At 46.8% G+C, this 18,310-nt stretch overlaps 1 protein-coding gene across 3 annotated transcripts in view; it reads right to left on the minus strand.

Moving 5' to 3' along the window:
- Positions 1 to 18,310, minus strand: part of DMXL1 (Dmx like 1) — a 692,618-nt gene that overhangs the window by 527,690 nt on the left and 146,618 nt on the right. For all 3 annotated transcript variants that reach the window (XM_029570948.1, XM_029570967.1, XM_029570958.1), the window contains exon 6: positions 10,807 to 10,873. In XM_029570948.1, coding sequence (XP_029426808.1) covers positions 10,807 to 10,873 — 67 coding nt within the window. The remainder of the gene's footprint in view (positions 1 to 10,806; positions 10,874 to 18,310) is intronic.

An 18,310-nucleotide genomic window follows, 5' to 3' on the forward strand; every position in this document is an offset into this window, starting at 1 on the left:
GGGGAACCGGCGTCTATGGCTGCGGACATATCTGTATTTTCGAAGGCACCGAAGGAAGTGCTCCGATGAGCGATCCAACCTGTCCAGTAATGGAGCCAGCACCGTGGGCATCGGATCGGTGACTGAGATCGGAGGCAGAAGGCCTAGGAGTGCTTGGATTACTGCCTCTTGAACCATCTGGTTCAATTCCTCGTGGAACGCTGGTGCTTGAAGAATCAGTTCCAGAGTAGAAGGCTGCACATGTGTTGCCAGAGGGTCCATCGGTGAAAGTGGAGTCTCGGCTCCCTGCACCAGCGAAGGTGGGGAACGCCTCGGTGACCCGGGCATGGAGGAGGATGGGGGCTCCTCAGCACAGGCTTTCTTTGGTGGTTCCGTCGATGCAGACGTCGAGGCCGTGACTGGATCGTCGGACGAAGCCTTTCAATGCCGATGCTTTTCACAGTGCTCGGCCCAGTCTTTCTCCGGCACAGAGGACAAAGAGGTGGATTTCTTCGGCAGAGATCCAGACAACCAAGAATCGCCGGTGGCTGGTTGGTGCCGAGGAGTTGAAGGCGACAGCGTCGATTACGTTGAGGGTTTCGACGGAGTGGACTGCTTAGCCTGGAAAAGGAGTTCCATTTTCTCTAAATGAGCCTGGCGGCCCTTAGGTGTCATTTGGGCGCAGTTGGTACAAGTTGCGACATCATGGCTAACCCCCAAGCAAAGGACACATACCTGATACGGGTCCGTAATGGACTGCGTCCTCGGCAGTCGGGGGCAGCGTCGAAAACCCATCGCCATACTTAAGTAAAAATGTAACCATGGTGCGTTGAGTGGCCGTCAGGCCTAAAAGGGGGAACTGTCGGTAACCAACCGCGAAAACAAGGTAAAGCCTTACCTAACGTTAGCAGGTATCGATAATCGATCGGGGGACCCCGGATGGGGTAAACTTTGTCAAATTTTGAAAAAATTCCATGAGGAAAAATTTCCTGTCAGGAATAGTTGTGAGTTCCTCAATCCGCAGGGCTACTGCTGTGTGGGAAAAAAAGAGAGACTGAAGGGGGACCCCTGCTGGGCATGCTCAGTGTGTCAAGCCAAAGTTCTAGAAACTTTGACAAAAGTGTTCCAAGAGGGCTCCATCCTGATGATGTCACCCATATGTGAGGACTACCATCCTGCTTGTCCTGTGAGAAACAGAAATATGCAACATACATGAACACTATTTCCACTGTACTTAAATGGGACAGTACAAAAAACAGTAATGTGAGGTATCTTAATTTCTTTTGCAGCTGATAGGAAAAACATGAAGGCAGAATCGAACTGATTAAAATAGGAAAACAATAAGCTTGAAAAAAATTCCAATTTTAACCAAGTATTTAAACAGCTTAACAAGATTGAGGTCAAATATGTTAGATACTGAGAATGTAGGGCAAATAACCAAAGCTGTTTTTCTATAATGTTCTCAACCGAACTCAACAGCTGAGAAGTGGACCTCAATTCTGACTGGTAAAGCATTCCCTCAAATGTGCCTCAAGCTCCTCTCTCAGTCCTACTCTTCAACATTTATATTCTACCATTATATCAACTTCTGTCTGGTCTCCATGCAAAATTTTTTAATTTATGCTGACATTCAGTTTTTCATTCCCTACAGCTCTTCATAGTCCAATTCAATATTTGTAATACTAAACATAAACAGTCAATATCTGTTCTCACAACGGCCTCAAACTAAAAACAGCTAAAATAGAAATCATGCATTTATCAGTTATATCCAATCCCTCACACATTGTTCACCAAAATATAACTATTGATCATCATTACATCCCAAACATATAAAAGACAATTTAGGGGTAAACCTAGATTCTGAACTTTCAATGAAATCTCATATCTGCTGTTGTCAAATCCTCCTCCAATTTACACTTCCTTGGCAGAAGACTACCGGAAGTCTCATCTGCATTTTCTATGTAACAACCCCCGGGAGAGGACTCCAGAGGTCACAGAAATGGATCCAGGCTTTGAACTAGACAGCTCCAGAATCCAGAGGTTTCTTGCAGCAGAAAGAGACCAGAAGTGCACGATGCACCTCAAATTTCCTTACCTTGCTATGTCCATTTACCTTGCTATACCTTATTTGGTTTTTTATGTTTTGACTTTACATGGTAGTTGTGTTTGGCAGGAGTAATTTGTTGCAGATTTTATACATAAGGAATCTAATTCAAAACAAGTGTCAATAAGTTGGGTAACTAGGAAGATATAAAATGCAGTATTTTGAGTGTGATTGCGGACACACAAAATAAATCCACAGACTAAAAACAGTTAAAGTTAGCTTTACATCTCTGCTCCCTTAGAAATTTTAAATCAATAAGCCAAAATTATAATGTAGGAAGTAGTCCAGCAGCGAGAGGGAGGCTTTTCCAGTCTTTTGTACTCAGTGCCACATGTATGATTATCTCCCAGCTGGCAACAGCTCATGTGTGTATACAAAGAGCTCCAAGCCCTCAGAGAACGAGTCCGATCTCTGGAAGCTAGAGTGGCAGACCTGGAAGAGCTAAGGGAGACAGAGGTATATAGAGAAGACCTTCAGTGACATAGTAGAGAAGTCCCAAATCTAATCTGGTAGCCCCTGTGCTGCTTTGGAGGAGAAAGGTCTCCCGGAAGGAAAGCATCTGCTTGATGAGGCAGGAAGCAACCTGTAGCTAGGCCCTGCCCTCACGAAAATGTATGCTCTCGCACAGAGGATAGGTATTCCAGAGACATGTACCCAGGAGGAAAGGGTTAGGACGGCAATTCTAGTTGATGATTCAATTAAGAAGATTGATAGCTGGGTGGTGGGTGGATATGAGGATCACTTGTTAACTTGCCTACCTAGTGCGAAGTTGACAAACCTCACGCATCACATAGATAGGATTTTAGATGCTGGAGAGGAGCAGACTGTCTTTGTACATGTGGGTACCAATAAGAACATAAGAACATGTCATACTGGGTCAGACCAAGGGTCCATCAAGCCCAGCATCCTGTTTCCAACAGTGGCCAAGCCAGGCCATAAGAACCTGGCAAGTACCCAAAAACTAAGTACTTCATGTTACTGTTGCTAGTAACAGCAGGGGCTATTTTCTAAGTCAATTTAATTAATAGCAGGTAATTGACTTCTCCTCCAAGAACTTATCCAATCCTTTTTTTAAACATAGCTATACTAACTGCACTAACCACGTCCTCTGGCAACAAATTCCAGAGTTTAATTGTGCGTTGAGTGAAGAACTTCTTTCTCTGTTTTAAATGTGCCACATGCTAACTTGATGGAGTGCCCCCTAGTCTATTATCTGAAAGACTACATAACCGATGACATATGAAAGTGCAGGAGGGAGGTTCTGGAAGCCAAAATTTAGGGTTTTAGGTAGAAAGCTGAGATCCAGAACCTTCAGGGTAGCATTCTCAGAAATGCTCCCCGTTCCACATGCAGGACCACAGACGCAGGTAGAGCACCAAAACCTCAATGCATGGATGAGACAATAGTGCAAGGAAGAGGGTTTTAGATTTATTAGGAACCAGGCTTCATTTTGGGGAAGGAGGGGTGGCCTTTTCCGAAAGGTTGGGCTCCACTTTAACAAGAGTGAAACCAGGCTGCTGGCACAAACCTTTAAAAAGGAGAAAGCACAGCTTTTAAAGTAGATGATGGGGGAAAGCAGACAGTCAAAATGATGTATCTTTGAAGGATACGAAGGACAAGGAAAAAGCAAATGTTGCTTACCTGTAACAGGTGTTCTCACAGGACAGCAGGATGTTAGTCCTCATATGGGTGACATCATAGGATGGAGCCCAATCACGGAACACTTTTGTCAAAGTTTCTAGAACTTTGACTGGCCCCTACTGGCCATGCCCAGCATGGCACTAACCCTGCAGCCAGCAGGGGTCCCCCTTCAGTCTTGTTTAAAAAGCTACAGGAAGTGCTGAAAAATAAAATAAGAAACGTAACGAACCCAACACCGTGGGGCGGCGGGCGGGTTTCATGAGGACTAACATCCTGCTGTCCTGTGAGAACACCTGTTACAGGTAAGCAACATTTGCTTTCTCATCGGACAAGCAGGATTGTAGTCCTCACACATGGGTGAGTACCGAGCTGAGGATGTCCGAGTATGCACCAAATGTACCCAAGGCGTTCAACAGGCACAACTGGGATGGAATTTGGCAGAGGGCATCCTGAACCCTAAGGCAGGCGGAAGGGTGTTGGTACATCAAGTTGTGAATAGGTTACGCAGGACAGATTGGCTGAAGATGGAATCTTGTCTTCCGGCCTTGTCTAAGCAATAGTGGGCTGTAAAGGTATGGAGAGAACTCCAGGTGGCAGCCCTGCAAATGTCAGGAAGCGGCACCGAACTTAGGTGTGCTACTGAAGTCGCCATGGCCCTCATAGAGAGTGCTTTAACACGATCTTGAAGTGAATTTTTATTTATTTATGTATTTTTATATACCACGGCACGTTCGGAACATCACCTCGTTTACATGTAACAATAATGCAGCAACAGGCTTTACAAGAAACACATAAGGGAAATATAGCAACTGGCTTTACACAGTAAACATATATGGTAATAGGAAGTGATTAACCGATGGAATTATGTACAAAAAAGAAATGGGGGTAATAGCAATATGACAGTGTGGAGATATTGGCAGAGTCAAGAGGGAGGATTTCAGGGAGGGGGGGAGTTCAAAGGGGAAAAGAGTAAGGGAGGAAGGCTTTCTAAGCTAATATTAGGAGGGAGACATTGGCAGAGGTAGATCTTCGGAAGATGGAGGGGATGCGAACACTGAGGCGGCGGAAGGGTTGGTTACAAGGTTCAGGTGAATGCTTGTTTAAAAAGCCATGTCTTGAGATTCTGCTTGAATTTTCTTGGACATGCCGCCTGACTTTTTTGGGATGAGGAAATACCTGGAATAGAACCCTGCCCCTCCTGAGAGAGGGGCACTGGCTCTATTGCCCAGGAATTCAGGAGGGTTGAAACCTCCTCTTCCAGAAGAGAGAAGTGGTCGGATGAACCCCACGTCGGCCAAAGTGGGGAGTCTGCTGGTACAGACAGGAAGTTGAGGTGGTAGCCTTGGGTCAGTACAGCAAGTACCCACTGATCGTGTATCATATGTTGGTAAAATGGCAGTGTCGATCGCCGACTGGTACGGATGGTAGAGAAGGTTGGCTTATGCTCTCTAGCGAGGAGTCAAAATCCAGCAGCTGGGCCCGATTGAGGGGCTGGCTGGGTCTTCTGAGCTCAGGCTTGCCTGGGCTGACCCTTCTGGTAAGGCCTGGAAGGATGACCTCGAGTGGCAGGAGGATAATATCTCCGTGGCTTGAAAGACTGTCGCTTAGAGTCCCTTCGGAATCTCCTCTTAGAAGTGGACGGGAAATTAGAAGGTACTGAGGAAATCTGGCACAGCGTTTCATGGTGGTCCTTTAGCTGTGCTGTTTCCTGGATTTTGTCCCCGAAGAGATTATCTCCAGCACAGGGTAGGTCTGCTAACTGGTCCTGCACCTCTGGTCGTAGGTCTGAGGACTTCAGCCCAAGCCCACCTTCTTGCACTAATCCCTGCTGCAGACACTCTGGAGGCAGTATCAAAAATATTATAGGCAGCATCTAGGCCTTTCTGAGCCAGATGCTGGAATTGTTCTGGTAAAGATTCAGAGAAATCTTGGATCTTCTTGAACAGGTCCCTGTTATACTGGGTCATGTATGACTGGTAGGAAGCAATGCGAGAAATGAGCATTGAGCCATGGAAGACACACCTGTCAAAAGCATCCAGGGACCTCTGTTCTTTCCCTGGAGGTATGGAGGAATGAGGTTTAGAACATCGTGCCTTCTTCTGAGCTGACTCCACAACCACAGAAAGGTGATCCAGCTGTGTTCTTTGAAACCCAGGGGCTGTCTGGACAAGGTAGGTGACATCTGTCTTTCGGTTGACAGAGCCTGGGTGCTCCCAATTCCTTTTTAGCAGGTCAATTAGGATTTCATGAATAGGAAGAGATTATTTCCTTTGGGGCATCAAGAAACTGGAGTACTTCCAGCATCATCTGCCTTGAGTCCTCTTCTGTCTGAAGCTGAAATGGAATAGTTTCAGACATTTCCTTTATTAATTTCATAAAGGAGAGATCCTCTGGAGGAGAGCGTCATCTTTCCTCAGGGGGAGAGGGCTCTGAAGGCAAATCATTAGAATCCTGGGAAGAGTCATCAGTCCAAGGATCGTAAGGTTGATCCCCAGCTCCCAAAGATCACCAGAGGGAAGAAATGGTGTTAGTCCTGAAGGATCAGGCCTAGGCATCGATGGTGGCCCCAATGGCAGTAAAGGTACCGATGGAACCGGTAACTGACGGGTGAGTCTGTGGCAGGATTCTTCATCTTCTGATGACAAAGGTATTCAGCGTGGAAGGCGGTGGACATACCAGTACTCTCTGTTCCACCAGTGGAAGAGCACCGATCAGCACATCCAGTCTGCTTAGAAGCGGTGCAAGCACCGCGGGCATTGGGTCAGTGACTGGGGCTGGCATCGGTGTCGGTGCGGATGGAGGTTGGAAGCCCTGAAGTGCCTTATCGATGGCCTCTTGGATCATCCGATCCAATTCCTCGCGGAAGCCTGGGACCTGTAACACCAGCTCCGGAGTGGAAGGCAACAGTGGCGTAGCCGGAGGGTCCACTGGTAAAAGTGGAGTCGCGGTTCCCTGCACAGATGAAGGTGGGGGAATGCCTCAGTGACCTGGTCGCAGAGGAGGACGGGATTTCTGTGTCAGTGGCTCTGTCGACGCAAATGCAGAGGGCTTGCCTGGATCAGCAGACTGAGCCTTCCGATGCCGGTATCAACGCTTTTCACGATGTTCTCCTCGGTCCTTCTCCTGAGGCGATGAGAAAGAAGTCTACACACCTTTGGAGTAGTCGATGCCGGTCGGGCAGCACCGGTGTCCCACTGCTAGTGAGAGTTTGATGGCACCGGCTCAGATGAAGTCTAAGCGGTCGATGGAGTCGGGGGTTTTGAATGAAAAAGAAACTCCATCTTCTCTAAGCGAGCCTTATGACCCTTCGGTGTCATAAGGTGCAAATTAGGATGTCATGGTCGGACCCCAAGCACAATACCCAAACTCTATGCGGGTCTGTGATAGACAATGTCAGAGGTCAATCGGGGCACCGACGAAAAGCCGACGCCATGGCTTCGACAAAATTTAGCCGCGGTGCGGTCAATGGCCAGTAGGCCCCGAAGGAAAAACTCGACGGGAATCAACCGCAAACGAGGATAAAGCCTTATCTTTCGACCGCGGAGTACGAATATTGATAGGGGGACACCTATGGGGTAAACGTTTTTGAAAATTTTGAAAAGTTCCGTGAGAAAAGTTCCTGTCAGGAATCTCTAGAGAGCTCCTTAACGCGCGTGGCTACTGCTGCGTGGAAAAAAAGACTTAAGGGGGACCCCTGCTGGATGCAGGGTTAGTGCCTGCTGGGCATGCCCAGTAGGTGCCAGTCAAAGTTCTAGAAACTTTGACAAAAGTGTTCCATGATTGGGCTCCATCCTGATAATGTCACCCATATGTGAGGATTACCATCCTGCTTGTCCTGTGAGACGTTCATAAACTGCTATTAATCAAACTGACTTAGGGAATAGCCACTACTGAAACAGGATGCTAGGCTTGATGGACCCTTAGTCTGACCCAGTACAGCAATTTCTTATGTTCTAACAACATTTTCTAATGGATTCCTTTATGGAAGTAAGGTGGGAGCTGAGACCTTATTACTGAAAAATCAAGTGATCAAATTAAATCTTCTTCAACATCCAAACCCTGAGAGCTAGCGACTGGATGTTAGGGTTTCACAATAACCACTGGTTGTGCAAAATTAAAGCAGCAGAAGGTCCCAATGTGAATAGTTATATAAGTATTAGATTCCATTGAACTAGAAACCAAGTCCATCTTACAAAAAAAAAAAAAAAAAAGAGGCAAGAATTATAGTTCTCTGGTCCATTCTTGGTGTTATCAAGGTGCTTGCTACTAGGAATATCAGAGGATACACATAGATTTATTTCCTCAAAAAATAGAAAGTGCATTTGCAGCTAATCTGACTGATATACTCCTGGAGCATAAGATTTAGAGCCACTTGCGCCTTACTGCAGTTAAATTTTGTTTGTCACATCCTAGTCTGGGGACCACTCATGGGGATCCAGGTGATGAACAAGAGTCTACCAGGACATTATCCTTTCTGTCTGGATTAGGACAACTTTCGAGGTCACTTCATTTCAGGAAACCTTAGCACATTCAGTGCTGCCCCTAACTAGATAAAATTTCTATACACTTCTTGAAGACACAAGTGGCCTTGAGTATCAAGCTCATCAGGTCAGAATGGATTCATGTTGAAAATAGCTTAATCAGAAAAAAATTTGGAATGCTAAACCCTTTGTCAAATTAAAACAGGATAGCCAGCTGGACAGCAAGTCTGCGAGTTCAGTGATACCGATGTGATACCGATGTGATCCCTTAAGAAACTGAATGACTGAATTCCATTGAGACTTTAAAGGCCCAATGGGTCAGCCAGACGTGAAATGCTGTTAGAAAACTGCTATTTTCCCTGGACTCTATAAACTGAACCCTGGCTCAAATGCAAGGCTGAGGAGGATTTGAAAATCTGTTTTGGTGACACCTTTCAGTTACAACCTCTAAGGAGAAACAGATGCATTTTGGGAGAAAAAATCTGCTTCCTCTGGAATCTACTCAAACTTCCAAGGAAGTCAGCATGGAGAAGAAAATGGTGAAAGTCTGTAAAGTAGTCTTTTTGTCCATACCGAGATTCAAAGTTTCATTCATTTTATCTCCAAAAACATTTTCCCCAATGGATAAGACATCAGAACCTAAATTACACAACATAGCACAGCTCTGCAGAAATCAGTGGGTATGACTTTTCAAATACATATGTCAAACTGACCAGATGCATTTCCTCTTCAGAGGAAAACAATTCAGTATGAGTTAGTACTTCACTCTATAGTATGTGGAAATTTGTTGTACAGAACTCAGTCTGTTATGCAGAAAGCAAGCAAAGTGTTTCTAAAATTTTAAGCTCCTAGTAGTGGGAACAGATGCAAGTTTTAGGGCTTATGTGGATCTCAAGAGCCAAAAAATGCTCTGATGTGGGAGCTGCAGGTGGTCAAATCCTAGACCCATCTTGACAAGAAATTTGTTCTCCATCTTGTCGTTAGGAAGCATGAAACAGATGTTCTCACAGCTGCAGCACTGGTTTTTTTTTTAGATAAGAGGTTGACTGACACATCCACCAATTCCTTTGGTAAATCTAGGCTGAGATGGTAAATCCAGGCTCAAAAGGCTGAGAAGTGATGCTCAGGACTCTCTTGAAACCAAGTCATCAAAAGAAATGTTCTTAACCATCTTTAGGATGAAAACTAGGAAGCCAGAATAAACACATGGGGTATGATTTCCTCCAAGTTGTGATGAAGGCTACAAGAACAGACCTGGCCAGTAGTTCTCTTAAGAGTCACTCTACAATTGGACTATTGACATACATCCCAGGTATTAAAAAAAAAAAAAAAAAAAAAAAGAGGAACGATGTCTGGAAGAGTTAAGAACTGATAATTTCAAAAGTACTGGTAACAACTTATCAAGCTCATATCAAACAACATGCTAGAAGCAAACTCTGCAAGTGTTGATATCAATGCCTGGTACCCAACAAATCATTTACCACATTCGTTAATGTCAAAACACCTAACACAATACATTTGAAATATTTGTCCAAGGCCTCTGTGACTATTTGCTTCAGCTTCAAATGGAATGTTTCTGGTGCAAAAATAAATAAATAGAAAATAAACCCCTATCAAGGCCACACAGATGAATTCTATGAAGCCTGACTCTTGGTTCCTGGGATACAAGCCAAGACCAGTCTCTGCAAAAAAGAGGCTGGGCAATCCTCCAGACACAATGTTGAGCATGGGGAACTTCAACCACATCAGAACCCTCAGTGCCATGAATGGACAGTGTGCCAAAATGTCAAAGCATCCACTCCAAATCTGACACTTACACATTTAGCTTCACAAGTCAAGTCCTTCAAATAACTAACAGGGGGAGCAAAAAGTGCTCATGCAATAGACTCCAGTTTATACCATGTCAAAAAGGTTGAGTACTACTTTGTCTATGCCTGGCCACCACCATACATGAATTAGTCTAAGGGCCTTTTTATATTAGATTTGAACTAAGACTTAATTTTGCCAGGCAGGTAAACATACAGCCTTTGTTACCAACGATGGTCATCATCCACACCCTCTAAATCACTCTCCTGCTTCTTGAATACAGAGAAGAAAAATCAATTAAGGGCAGTTGAAAAATTATTTTCTTCAAAAGAATGATGTATCTAAATAAGAAAAATAAACCATAAATGAAGGTGTCCCAGCACAGTCAAAATTTCAAGTTAAGCACCAAACTGATGCGGGGGGGGGGGGGGGGGGCCTTTAAGACAAGTTAAAACATCCAATTAAAGAGTGTAAAAAGCAAAGAGCTGCTGACTGAAGACAGATGGAAAATGCCTACGCAGGTTAAAAAACAAAAATGAACCAAAGAAAATGGTGATTGCAGTCATCTAGTGAGCATCCTCTACTGCACAAGAGAATAAAAAAAATTAAACACATCAGGTCCACAGCACTCGAAATCAATTGCACATGCTGAAAGCATTCATCTAAAAAGCTCTAAAAGTATTTTTCCAAACATACATGACCTACAAGTAAGGCTCATCAGTCAAGAAAGTAATCACACCTTGCACTTCTCAATCAACTTCTCAATTTTTATTTCATTATGTATTTAAATATTACCTTTCCTGCTGTAGCAAAAAATTCTCCATCAGGTGAAAACTTCATTAAATGAACTGACGAAGCAGTCCTATGAAAAATTGCAGAGCACAAATTTAATTATTCAACATGAACAGAAATGTCACAAATATCTTTAGAAATCCATTTATATATTCAAAAGCAAGATTCATGTTTTTACAGACTGCCAAGAAAAGGAATGGCAAATGGTCTGATCCAAACATTGTTGTGGGTCTCTACACTGTTTTGTGACTGATAGCACTTAGAGCCTTTATCTCTGACAACATCAGGGATGAGTTAGTCATGACACATGAGCAGACCCATCTCTCAAGAGCTCAGTAAGCTTCACTAAGCATGTGCAGGATTTCCTGTACACACGTTGTCTCATGAGCCCCTTGGTCTCTTTTAATCTGAGCTACTGCATGGATTTATATATATTTGCATTCATTATGACTGCTTACTAAATTTTTCTCCTACCTCGATCCAGTCTTTTACCTTATTGCCTCAGCATCTTAACTGCATTTTTTTTTTTCGGTAGAACTTAAACTTGGGAAAAAGTTCAAGAAAAAGCCAAAGAAGAAAGCTGTGGTCAGCAGCTTCAAGACTTGTATCTGTGGACATTGGATGTCCTTCATGGATACCCACAAGGTCTGTTAGAAGTGTTTAGACCCAGATCACAATATGGCCAATTGATGCAATTGAGGCTGCATGTCTCTCACAGCACAGCAATAGCGAGCTTGGAAGATGTGGAACATTAGGGGAGCACTCAAGGGTAAGTACTAGCATAAATCTGGGCAGTGGAGCCATTCCTCATCCTAGAGCAGGAAGTCTCAGGTTCCCAACAGAGATGAGTCGAGGTTCTTCTCTCTCTTCTCCCCCAGGTAGGCTCTCCCCACTCCCAACAGTACTAGCTTGGTTGGCAGGGGAAGGTCAAGGAAAACGCATAGGCTTTGGCACAAGACAAGACTCTGAAGACAGCACCTAAACATGGCCCATCTCAAAGACCAGCCCAATTGGAAACAAAAACAAAACACAAAAATCGGCACACAGACGAGGCTCTGCAGCTACAGGCCCATTTTTGGTACCAAAGAAAGATGGGGGTCACTCCAATGTTCAATTCTCTATGCATCTATTTGTCATATCAGTTTCTTATTTCTTGTTTATACATATTTTAATTTATTATGCATTGTAAGCTATCATGATCTTTTGGTGTGTACAGTTAAGTGCTTCCAAATGTTCATTTGTGGCATTATCCACTGCACTGACCCACCTTTTCTACAGGACCCCAGTCTTTTCAGGGTGCCATCTGAAGCATTGGTGTGGAACACCCATTCCAAGGTGCTGTCACTACATAGAAACCTACAAAGCAGAGTTGCTTACCTGTAACAGATGTGCTCCCAGGACAGCAGAATGTTAGTCCTCACATATGGGTAACATCATCAGGATGGAGCCCTATCATGGAACACTTTTATCAAAGTTTCTAGAACTTTGACTGGCACTCTGAGCTGGCCTAGCATTCCACTAACCCTGTGGCCACACAGGGTCCCCCCTTCAGTCTTGTTTGTAGCAAAAAGTGCGAGCGAAAAATAAAATAAGAAAAAACGGTATCGAACCCAACTCCACAGGGTGGCAGGCGGGTTTCGTGAGGACTAACATCCTGCTGTCCTGGGAGAACACCTGTTACAGGTAAGCAACTCTGCTTTATCCCAGGACAAGCAGGATGGTAGTCCTCACATGGGTGAATAGCAAGCTACAAGCTGACTCATAACAAAGCAGGCCAACCAGCACACATGTGCAACATGCACAACTGAGGTGCTGTTGGCAATGAGGAGGCAGCCTGAAATTCACAGCAGGTCGAGGTAGGACGAGTTGGGTTTTTACACTGGGAATAAGTTCTGTAGGACGGACTGGCCAAAGACGGAGTCTTGTCGTCCAGCCTTGTCAAGACAGTGGGCTGCGAAGGTGTGGAGAGAGCTCCATGTCGCAGCCCTCAGATGTCGGCAATCGGTACTGAACGGTAGTGTGCTACTGACGTTGCCATGGCCCTGAGTGCGCCTTCACTCGTCCCTGAAGTGGAAGGCCTGCTTACTGGTAGCAGAATGCAATGCAGTCTGCCAACCAGTTGGAGAATCTGCTTGCCCACCGCCAACTCCATCTTGTTTTTTCAAAAGAAACAAAGTTGGGTGGACTTCCTGTGGACTGCGGTGCGGTCTAAGTAAAATGCAAGTGCACATTTACAGTCCAAGGTGTGCAGAGCTCGCTCACCCGGGTGAGTGTGAGGCCTTGGAAAGAAAGTGGGCAAGACAATAGATTGGTTTAAGTGGAAATCCGTTACCACCTTAGGAAGGAATTTAGGGTGAGTGCGGAGAACCACCCAGTCATGGAGGAACCTTGTATAGGGCGAGTATGGTACAAGGGCTTGCAACTCACTGACTCTGCGAGCAGATGTGATAGCTACCAGGAAAACTACTCTCCATGTAAGATATCTGAGTTTGCAGGAGTGCAGGGGCTCAAAAGGATGACGCATGAGCCATGCAAAAACTACATTAAGGTCCCATGCCACGATTGGTGGTCGTAGAGGAGGCTTAAGCTGTAGTAAACCTCTTATGAAGTGACCCACAAGGGATTGAGCCGTCATCGGGGCATCCCCTACTCCTTGATGGTAAGCAGAGATGGCACTGAAGTGTACTCGTATGGAGGAAGTCTGGAGACCAGATTCCGAGAGGTGCCAGAGATAATCTAAGAGTTTCGGTGTGGGGCAAGAAAAGGGATGAAAGTCTTTCTGTATGCACCACAAGGTAAACTTCTTCCACTTAGAGTGGTAGGACTTCCGTGTGGAAGACTTTTGTGAAGCTACGAGGACTTGAGATATGCTACTAGAAAGATTGAGGGGCTGTAGTATCAACCTTTCAACATCCAGGCCATCAGGGACAGGGTCTGGAGGTTCGGGTGGCGCAATTTGCAGTGATTCTGTGTTATGAGGTTGGGCGCCGTGCCCAGATGAATGGGTTCTTGGACAGATAGGTCGAGAAGTATGGGAAACCAGACTTGGCGTTGCCAATACGGGGCTATGAGTATCGAGCCTCGGTCCTGTTGTAGCTTCATGAGAGTCTTGCTTATTAGCGGATTTGGAGGGTACGCATATAGCAGGCCTGTGTTCCAGGGGTGGGCGAAGGCATCCATGGTTGGTGCTCTTCGGTCCCTGCGTAGGGAGCAGAAGCGTTCCAACTTTGTGGTTCTTATTGGATGCAAAGAGGTTGATGTTCAGCTGATCCCACCAGTGGAAGATTCTGCTCGCAACAGCGGGATCCAGAAACCACTCGTGGGGCTGGAAACTCCAGCTGAGGCGGTCTGCTACTGCATTCTGTGTGCCTGCCAGATAAGTGGCTCGCAATAGCATGGAATGCGACAGGGCCCAGGCCCAAATCCGCGCCGCTTCTTGGCAGAGCAGATAAGAGCCCGTGCCCCCATTTGTTCAGGTACCACATTGCTACCTGGTTGTCTGTTTGAATCAAGATGACCTTGTTAGATAGGCAGTCCATGAATGCATAAAGGGCATACCGCATCGCTCGAAGCTCTAAAAGTTGATCTGATAGGTTGCTTCGGCTTTTGTCCAAATCCCTTGGGTTTGAAGGCCTTCGACATGGGCTCCCCAACCTAGGTTGGAGGTGTCCGTGGTTAAGATCACCTGAGGAGCTGGTTGCTAGAAGGAAAGACCTGTTTGTAAGCTGGCCTTGCGTGTCTACCAGGCAAGGGACAGATGAAACTGGTTCGTTATGTGTATAAGGGACGAAAGCGGCTGTGTGGCCTGGTGCCACTGAGATTTTAGGGTCCATTATGTCAGCCTCATGGCTAGGCATGTCATTGGGATGACCTGGACTGCTTGATGCAATATGACCGAGCAACAAGAGGAATTGGAGAACCAAGGCTGTTTGACGATGGCAGATAGAGCTGGCAAGGTTGGACAGCATGGTTACGCAGTCATTAGGTCAGAACCCCTTGGCCACCCTGGTGTCCAGTTCTGCTCCTATAAAGAAGAGATGGTGAGACGGTGTTAAGTGGGATTTCGGGTAGTTGATTAGAAACCCCAGCGAGTGCAGAAGCCGTGTAGTGAGACAGAGGGAGTCGAGGGCTCCTTGTCTGGACTGGCTTTTTATTAGCCAGTCGTCTAGATATGGAAAGACTTGGATGCCCTTGCGGCTTACTGTGGAGCCACGACTGCCAGCGACTGTGAACAATCGCCGAGGCCAGGCCGAATGGAAGTACTTTGTATTGATAGTGCCCTTGACCTACTACAAATCGCAGGTACTTGTGATGTGGAGGGAAGATTGCAATATGGGTGTAAGCATCTTGAAGGAGAGCAGAGCCAATCCCCTTGTTGTAGGAGAGGGAGTGTGGTGCCCAGGGATACCATTCTGAATTGTTCCTTGTGAAAAAATGTGTTTAAAGAACAGAGATCCAGAATAGGCCAGAGGCCGCCGGTCTTTTTTTTGGATTAGGAAATACAGGGAGTAGAACCTTCTCCCCTGCTGAGTCGAGGGAACAGTTTCTATGGCCCTGGCTGACAGAACGGTCGAGAGCTCTGACTCAAGAAGTCCTATGTGATTGTACCAGCTCCAGGCTGGAATGGGCGGGGAGTCCGGGGGTACAGTTGAAAAATTTAGACTGTAACCGTGGGTTAAGATGGACAGTACCCATTGGTCCATGGTAATTGGGTGCAAAATGGCAGAGGCGGCCTCCTACTGGTGAATTGGGGTGGCTGCTGATCTCTGGAAAGGAGTCAAAATCCAGTCGCATGACCAGCTTGTGGAGCTGGTTGCGCTCTAGGAGTTCTCGCTTGGCGTGCATGTCCTCTCTGAGGGGTCCGATCTGGTCAAGCATGAGACGCGGGAGGATATCTGTGTGGTCTGTGGAATTGCTTCCTGGTGTCCCTACGTGTGCCCCTGTGGGCGTTGGAGGGTGTCTGTGAGGAGACAGTTGAAAGCTGACGCAAGATCTCATGATGGTCCTTTAACTGGGCCACTGCGTCTTGAATCTTGTCCCCGAACAGGTTTTCACCTGTACAGGGGAGATCTGCAAGTTTGTCCTGCAGCTCCGGCCATAGGTCTGAGACCTTGAGCCAGGCCCAGCGTCTAGCACCGATACCCACTGCTAAGACACTGGATGCTGTTTCAAAAGAGTCTAAAGCAGCCCTAACCTCGTGTTTAACTGCTTCCAATCCTTTTTGAGTGATGGAAGTCAAGGTTTCTTGATGTTGCTGTGGTAAGGTCTCTGTGAATTCCTGGACCTGTTTCCAGAGATTCCTATTATATTGGGTCATGTATAATTGGTACGCTGATATTCACGCTTATTAACATGGACCCTTGAAAGACTCTGCATCCCAATGCATCCAATGCCTTCTGTTCCTTACTAGGAGGAGCAGAGGAGTGTGAACGGGATCTTTTAGCCTTCTTTTGGGCTGATTCCACCACTACAGAATGGTATGGCAACTGGCTTTTTGAAAGCCTGGGGCTTTTTGGACCAGATACATAGCATCTGTCTTTCTGTTGACTGGAGGTACACAACCCGGATTGTCCCATAGGTGGTGCAAGAGGTCAAGAAGAACTTCATGCATTGGTATTGCCATTATCTCTTTTGGAGCATCTACAAACTGTAAGACCTCCAACATTTTGTTGCAAGCATCTTCCTCCATTACCAATGATAGTTTCAGACATCTCCTTGACAAAGCTGGCAAAGGAGAGGTCTTCCGGAGGAGAACGATGCCTTTCTTCCGGGGGTGAAGGCTCTAAGAGCAATTCTTCAGAAGCTTGTGAGGAATGGTCTGAGGATGCATCCTCCCATGGATCATAGGGAGTTTCTCCTTCTCCCAGTGGGCTTCCTGAGGGAGGAAGGATGCCAAAGCCGAGAGGGCGAGAAGGCATCGATGGATGATGAGGTGGCATTGATGGAGGCGGCACTGGCTTCAAGGGCACCGAAGTAGATGAGATGCGTTTAGGCACTGACAGCCCCGACAGTCCTGGAACGGGTTCTGGCATCGGTGGTTCACATGCAGGGATAGCTCTGGAAGTCGCCTCTTCCTCACCCGAGGAACCCGGTACGGAAATCTGGATCTGTGGAGGCCTTGATGGTCGACCCGGTGCCAGCGTGTCCGATGACACGGGTTGAGTCTGCAGGGCACCAACAAGCGTGTCTAGGCACTCGAGGAGTGGTGCCAGTATGGGGGCCGGCACCAGTGGCAACTGGAAGCCCCAAAGGGTATTCAGCACTGCCTGTTGCACCAGTCTGTCCAACTCCTCCCTGACGGCTGGTGTGGACAACACTGCGCCTGGGGTAGGAGGCAGGCTAGGCATTACTGGAGCCTCCACAGGGGGTCTGTGGAGACTCAGTACCCGGCACAGATATCAGTTGGGAACGCCTCGGTGTCCCAGGTCCAGAGGAGGATGGGGGCTCCCTCTCCCCGAACCCTTTTCGCAAGTGGTTCGGTAGAAGTCGATGCCGCTGCGGTATCAGTGCCGGCACTGGGCAGGGACACGCGTCGGTGCTCGATCCAGTCCTTCTCCGGCACTGAGGATAACGCTGATGCCGAAGGGGTCGGTGACCGACGGTCACCCACTCCACGATGTTCCTGGCAGGACATCTCCGAAGTGGATGGACCCTCTCCGGTCGGCACAACTTGTACTGGAGTCGATGGAGCAGAGCGTTTTGAAGCAAACAAATGCTCCATCTTCCCCAGTTGAGCATGCCTGCCTTTGGGGGTCATTTGTGCACAACTGGGGCAGTGACGGACGTCATGCGAGGGCCCTAAGCACAAAACACAAACATTATGCGGGTCCATTATGGACATGGTCCTCGGACACTCAGGGCATTTTTAAACCCAGTCGCCATGCTGAAAAAAGTAGCGCACAGTCAGTGACTGTCGGGCACAGAGAGGTACGCTGCCGGGAACCAACTGCGAATCGCAGGAAAAGCACTTACCAAGCGTCAGAGGGAATAGAGCGCGATGGGGGACCCCGGTGAGGGTGAAATTAGGAAGATAAATTTTGAATTTTTCCTTGAGGAAAAGTGTGAGAAATTCTCACAGAGCTAACCGCGAGGCAACTTGCTGCACAGAAAGAGAGAGACTGAAGGGGGACCCCATGTGGCCACAGGGTTAGTGGCAAGATGGGCATGCTCAGTGTGCCAAAGTTCTAGAAACTTTGACAAAAGTATTCCGTGACAGGGCTCCATCTGATGATGTCACCCATATGTGAGGACTATCATACTGCTTGACCTGGGAGAATAATTGCACCATTTCAATTGAGGAGGAGAACTGTGGTGTCATAAGGAAGATATCAGGATAACCCGCCCACCCCCCCCCCCCAGTCCCCAATCCTTCCCACACTTTGGTACAAAGATCTCAGCAAAGACCCAGGCAGAGAAGACAGTTCACAGTCTACTCCAGTTGGTATGAAGCACTTCAAGAGTAGGTGGCTGCTCTTTCCCTGGAGCCAAGCACTTCTGTGTTCTAACA

This window comes from Rhinatrema bivittatum, chromosome 1 (assembly GCF_901001135.1).
Source record: "Rhinatrema bivittatum chromosome 1, aRhiBiv1.1, whole genome shotgun sequence".
Taxonomy (NCBI): Eukaryota; Metazoa; Chordata; class Amphibia; order Gymnophiona; family Rhinatrematidae; genus Rhinatrema; species Rhinatrema bivittatum.